Source organism: Vigna unguiculata, chromosome 9 (genome assembly GCF_037176805.1).
Source record: "Vigna unguiculata cultivar grain cowpea cultivar isolate G323 ecotype 2 chromosome 9, ASM3717680v1, whole genome shotgun sequence".
NCBI classification, from domain to species: domain Eukaryota; kingdom Viridiplantae; phylum Streptophyta; class Magnoliopsida; order Fabales; family Fabaceae; genus Vigna; species Vigna unguiculata.
Window position 1 is genome coordinate 10445063 of NC_140800.1, and position 5404 is coordinate 10450466.

At 25.0% G+C, this 5404-nt stretch overlaps 1 protein-coding gene across 1 annotated transcript; it reads right to left on the bottom strand.

The window, feature by feature from the left end:
* Positions 1-202: 202 nt before the first annotated feature.
* Positions 203-5110, bottom strand: LOC114162765 (BURP domain-containing protein 6-like). Its single transcript, XM_028046738.2, has 3 exons — positions 4998-5110; positions 4793-4898; positions 203-1381 (listed from the first exon to the last, which is right to left on the bottom strand). The coding sequence occupies exons 1-3, from the start codon at positions 5034-5036 to the stop codon at positions 417-419; spliced, it is 1110 nt and encodes a 369-aa protein (XP_027902539.1). The 5' UTR covers positions 5037-5110; the 3' UTR covers positions 203-416.
* Between the last annotated feature and the right edge of the window lie 294 nt (positions 5111-5404).

Sequence of the window (5404 nt, forward strand, 5' to 3'; positions counted from 1 at the left end):
TAGTTAATTGATGAGACACGTATATTACTAAAAGATTTTATATTACATGAGATTTTTTTGCAAAATTTGTTAAAAAAATTTGTAATAAATTTTTTTTTTCTGCCATTATTTAAAAAAATTTTAATTAACATTTAATTCTTTGATTAATAATTATTTCTTACAAAAATATAAAATTTAAAAGTATTATATGTTTCACCGTGTGTATTCCAAAACCTAAAGGATTCGCAAATTTATTTAAAAGTTTTATAAATATTCAGGGGTCTCTCATTACAACTAATACATATACATTACTTAGCAATATTACATGATTCCATAAAGGAATAACACAATTTCACACAGAGAGATACAATAATGTAGGTCACATACCTACTTATTTAAGGAAATACCAGCAAGCAAGAGAAACGAAATTGAGTAACCTATTTAGCAAACCACAGAAGGTCACGTTCAGGTAAGATATGACACACTGGAACTGTTCCTGGTTTAACTTGAAGTGCTTGTAAAAACCCGTGATTTGGATCCCATTCTGATGTGTCTTTGTGACACACTGCTACAGCTTTAATCCTAGTTCCATCTTCTCCCTCCAATGGCATAAAACGTGCAGTAGTGTTTGATATCTTGTGACAGTAAAACACAACATATGGGTAATTCATTGGATGACATACAATGATATTTTCTTCTGCTAACATCTTCACTCCATCTTTCACTATGAATTTTTCGGACTTACTTTCCTTTTCTGCTTCAGTAGAAATAACTTGGGCGTTCTTTCCAAGCTTTGAAGTGATAAAATCTACCATGGATTCCAATGAAGTAGCACAATTTTTTTCTACTCCTGTGATTGAAGGCGCTTCGCACAAACTAATGGTTTCCCTTATAATCTTTACATTCTCTACTTCTGGTTTCATATAAAGCATTTCAAATATTTCTTTAATCTTTTCTGATGCGAATGGTATGCGCTCTGCAATTTGGCGAGGCAATAGTAGGCTTTCAGATTTTCTTTTCTTGAAGATTATATCCAATTCTGTGTCGGGCTTAAGTTGTTCTTCAAAGAAAGCTGGGTTTGTTTTTGGGTTGTAGTGCTGATGATTAGCAACAGGGATCATTTGACCTTCTTGCGAAAGTCTTCTTTTTTCACCTTCTGCTTGAGTTTTCTCAACATAACGGAAGGACAAAGGAGGAATCTCATCTTTTGATTGAATCTTCTTAACCTTATAGAAGGATAGAGGAGGAATCTCTTCTTCTGAATGAATTGTGTTACCCTTATAGAAGGATAATGGAGGTATCTCATCTTCTGAATTAATTTTCTTACCCTTATAGAAGGATAGAGGAGGAATGTTATCTTCTGAATGAATTTTTTCAACGCCATGAAGAGAGTCTTTTGTGCCTTTGACATCATAAAAGAAAAAAACATGATATTAATGTTAGATAGAAGATATGATGAATTTAGTTGTAGTGGAATACCTATTGAAAAGGAAAACCAGATGAAATTACAATTATGGTCAAGCTCAAATAAGTTCAAGTTAAGAAGTTATAAAATGACTTTGTAATTAGTAATAAAGTTAAAAGAGACTCTAAGAAATGTTGTGGACTAAACTTTTTCACTAATAAAATTTTAACAATTAACATTTATTGATAAAATTATTAAATAAATAATTAAACTCATGTTAAACATAGTTGCGATAAAGATTTATTAAAAAGAAAAGAAACATGGGTCTACACTAATATATTTTCTTATTCGCATTTAGTTATTTTGATTTCTTTTCATAATTTTACTCACTATATATAAAATATCCATATTTCTACTCTATTTTTAGTTTCATATATAATTTATTTTCTATTTTTTTTATTCAATTAACGTTAAATCCAATATATTTATTCAAGATACGGTTGAAAAGTTGTTAGTAGCTAAAATATATAAATAAAAGCATACGTATGAAAAACAAAAGATTCAATTAAAATTTTAAATTTTAAAATATACGAACTAAGTTAAAAAAAATTGAGATCCACGAAACAAAATTAGTGATAAAATTTAATTTAACCAAAATCAATTTGTTTTTCTAAAAATTATTACGGTAATCACTTAAAGGGGATCTTGCAAATGGAGCCACGGCTCCCAAAACCATTTTTCATTTTATTTTTTATATATTTTAAAGTTATATTTGTATATTATTAAATTAAATTTGAAATTAAATTTGTATTTATATATTATTTTAAATTTAATTTAAAGATTATTTTAATTACTTCAATTTATTTTATATTAGGTAATTTTTTATATTTAATAATAGTTTGGCTTAAATATATATTTGGTTCTTATTTTCATTGTTTTTATTCAATTTAGTTCTTATGTTCGTTTTGTGTTCAATTAGATTCTCGATTTTGTCAAATTTTGGTCAATTTGGTTATTTTCACTAACGGTATTTAAATAGTTAATATTTTTGAACCGTATATGTCACGTGTTAACTCTTGGTTTTTTATTTTTTATTTTTTTAATTTTAAAAAAAATTGTCTACGTGTCAAGTTATAATTGTACCACATGTCAATGTTAATTTCACGTGTCAGTTTATGATTGTGTTTTTTTTTTTGTTCAAGTTAGTCTCTATATTCGTTAGTTTTGTTTAATTTAGTTCTATATTCATTATTTTTGTTCAATTTAGTCTCAATTTTGATTAAAATGAATTAATTCTCTCTTTAAAATTGAAACCAAATTTAACATCTTTTATAAAAATTATACTAATAGTTTTTTAAAAATTGACATTTTTATTAATTATTTTTTAAATTCAATTATAAATTATTAAATTTAATTATAAATTGAGTACAATTCTTATATTTAATTGTTAAATAAAATACAATTATTTAAAATATTACAAAAATATAAATATTAAATGTTTTTTCTAATATTTTTATTCTAAAACACCGATACTTTTAAAATTGATATTTAAAAATATTAGAAATATTTTAGAAAATTAAACTAATATTTATAAAATTAACATTTAAATATAAAACATTTTAGATTTTAATTTAATATCTAAAAGGTAATAAAAATATTAAATATTTTTAGATTTAAATGTCAATTATACAAATGTTAATATTTATTTTTAAAACATTTAATAATTATATTTAAATAATATTTTAAATTATTATATTCTATTTAAAAATTGAATCTACAAATTATATTCAATTTATAATTAAATCTAATAATTTATAATTGAATGTCAAAAATAAATAATAATAATGTTAATTTTAAATATATATATCTAATATTTATAAAAAAATTAAATTTGGTCTAAACATGAAAGGGCAAAAATTGTTCCATTTTAACTAAAGTTGGGACCAAATTAAACAAAAATAACAAACATAGGGACTAAATTGAACAAAAATAGCGAATACAGGAACTAAATTGAACAATAAAAAATAACACAACCACAAACTAACACGTGACACTAACATTGACATATGGCACAATTGTGACTTGACACGTGGATAATTTTTTTAAAATTAAAATATAAAATAAAAAGACAGGAGCTGACACGTGGCATGTACGGTTCAAAAACGTTAACTATTTAAACACCATTAGTAAAAAGGATCAAATTGACTAAAATTTGACGAAAATGAAGACCTAATTGAACACAAAACGAAAATGAGCAACAAATTGAATAAAAATAACAAAAATAGGGACTAAATGTATATTTATAGGGACCAAATGATTTATTTTATATTAAATAATTTTTGACATTTAATAATAATTTTTTTATGGTTGTTTTATGATATCTATAACAATATATAAAGATGATTCCTTCTTTTGTGTCCACATTTCAAAATTCCAGTTTTACCCTTTAAAATATAATTATTTCTTAAATTTTTAAAAATTGACCGTTATTTTAGAAGTTTTTTATAAAATAGTCTATCTATGTTTCTTCTTCTTTTTTCTTATTTATCAACCCTTATTCTCTCATCTTTTCTGATATATTTCACTTTATTTATAATTTGTAATAAATATAATTTTATTTTATATATTAATTTAATAACATTACAATATTATCACCTACTTCTATTATATCACGTATATGCGTACACACATCCGCGTTAACGTATGTGTTTACGTTAGTGATAATAAAAGGGGGTTATATTTGTTTAAATTCTATTATCATGTGGGTGTTTTGAGTATTTAAATGAAGATTTTTTTGTTTTTAATTACAAAAACTAATTTATGTATAAAAGGTCTAATTCGCCATCTATTTTGTATTACAATGCCTTATAATATTACAAATCTATTATTAAGTATTTGATATAAAATCTATTTCTGTACATTTTTAATGATATAAAAACTTTATTAATACCTCTCATTTTTTTTTCTATTTTTCACTTAGATATTTTCTCATGAAGGGTAGGGTCATGGCAGTAGAGAGTGTACAACAGCCAAATTAAGCATTATATTTTTGTTGAACGTTACTTACCGTTAAAAATTGAAAAAACGAAAACATTTCTACTTTTCTTGTTTATAAATACGAAGACTGTTCTACTAGTCAATTTTCTGGATCTGACCAGCTATAAAGTTAGTTTACGGGTAAATATTGGAAGAAAGGTGAGAGATCTAAGTTCAACTTTCTTACTAACTAATTTTTGAAAACTATAAAATTAGTTTGAAGGGTTTAAAATTGATGAGAGAGTTTGTGAGTTTCATATTTCCGCTATCCAAATACCAACAACTAATATGTCTCGTTAAGAAAAAAAAAAGTGGTATGTAAAAGTATTCTTAACATTAAATTCTGTGTCCTTAATCTTCTGAGTAACTAACCAAGCTTGGGAATGTCTCTGATGGCATTGGGGATTGGTGTGTTTGGAAGCATCCTTTCCCAGTAAAGCTCTGGAGGTAAGGCAGCTTGAGCTGTCATCAATATCACCTACAATCCAGTTTTCGAAACATATAATGAACAAAACTTTCTTAGTTTTCTCTAGAAAAGAGCAACCAAGTGAAATACAAAATTAGGGTTGAAACTCACGTTGAGAGAAAACAGCAATGGAAGGAAGTGAAACTCCATGGCTGAAGAAGAGAGGATAGAGATGAGAAGATAAGTTTGGGACAGAAACCCAAGATACTTATACAACTTTAGAGGAAGAGTCACAGGTGAAACTGTCATATACATTTATTATTACTTAAAAAGTATAAATCTTTCATGTGTAAAAATAGTTATAATTTTACGCTTACTAAAAAAATCTAAGAAACAAATCAAATCAATTTACTCTAAATTTGGAAACCATGTTTTTTAAAGTGGACGACCCTTAAAATAAAGTACAGGCTAAATTAAATTTTATGAATAAGCTGGTTCTAAAAAAATATTAATTGTAAGCTTATTTTCACTATAATAATAATTCACCATTATTTATTAAATAAATTGTACTTTATAAT

Excerpts from the sequence above, each read along its gene's own strand:
- LOC114162765 (XM_028046738.2), bottom strand. The coding sequence starts at position 5,036 with ATGGAGTTTCACTTCCTTCCATTGCTGTTTTCTCTCAAC. Across the intron at positions 4,899-4,997 it reads CATTGCTGTTTTCTCTCAAC|GTGATATTGATGACAGCTCA; the intron begins GTGAGTTTCAAC and ends ACTGGATTGTAG. Across the intron at positions 1,382-4,792 it reads CAGAGACATTCCCAAGCTTG|GCACAAAAGACTCTCTTCAT; the intron begins GTTAGTTACTCA and ends ATGATGTCAAAG.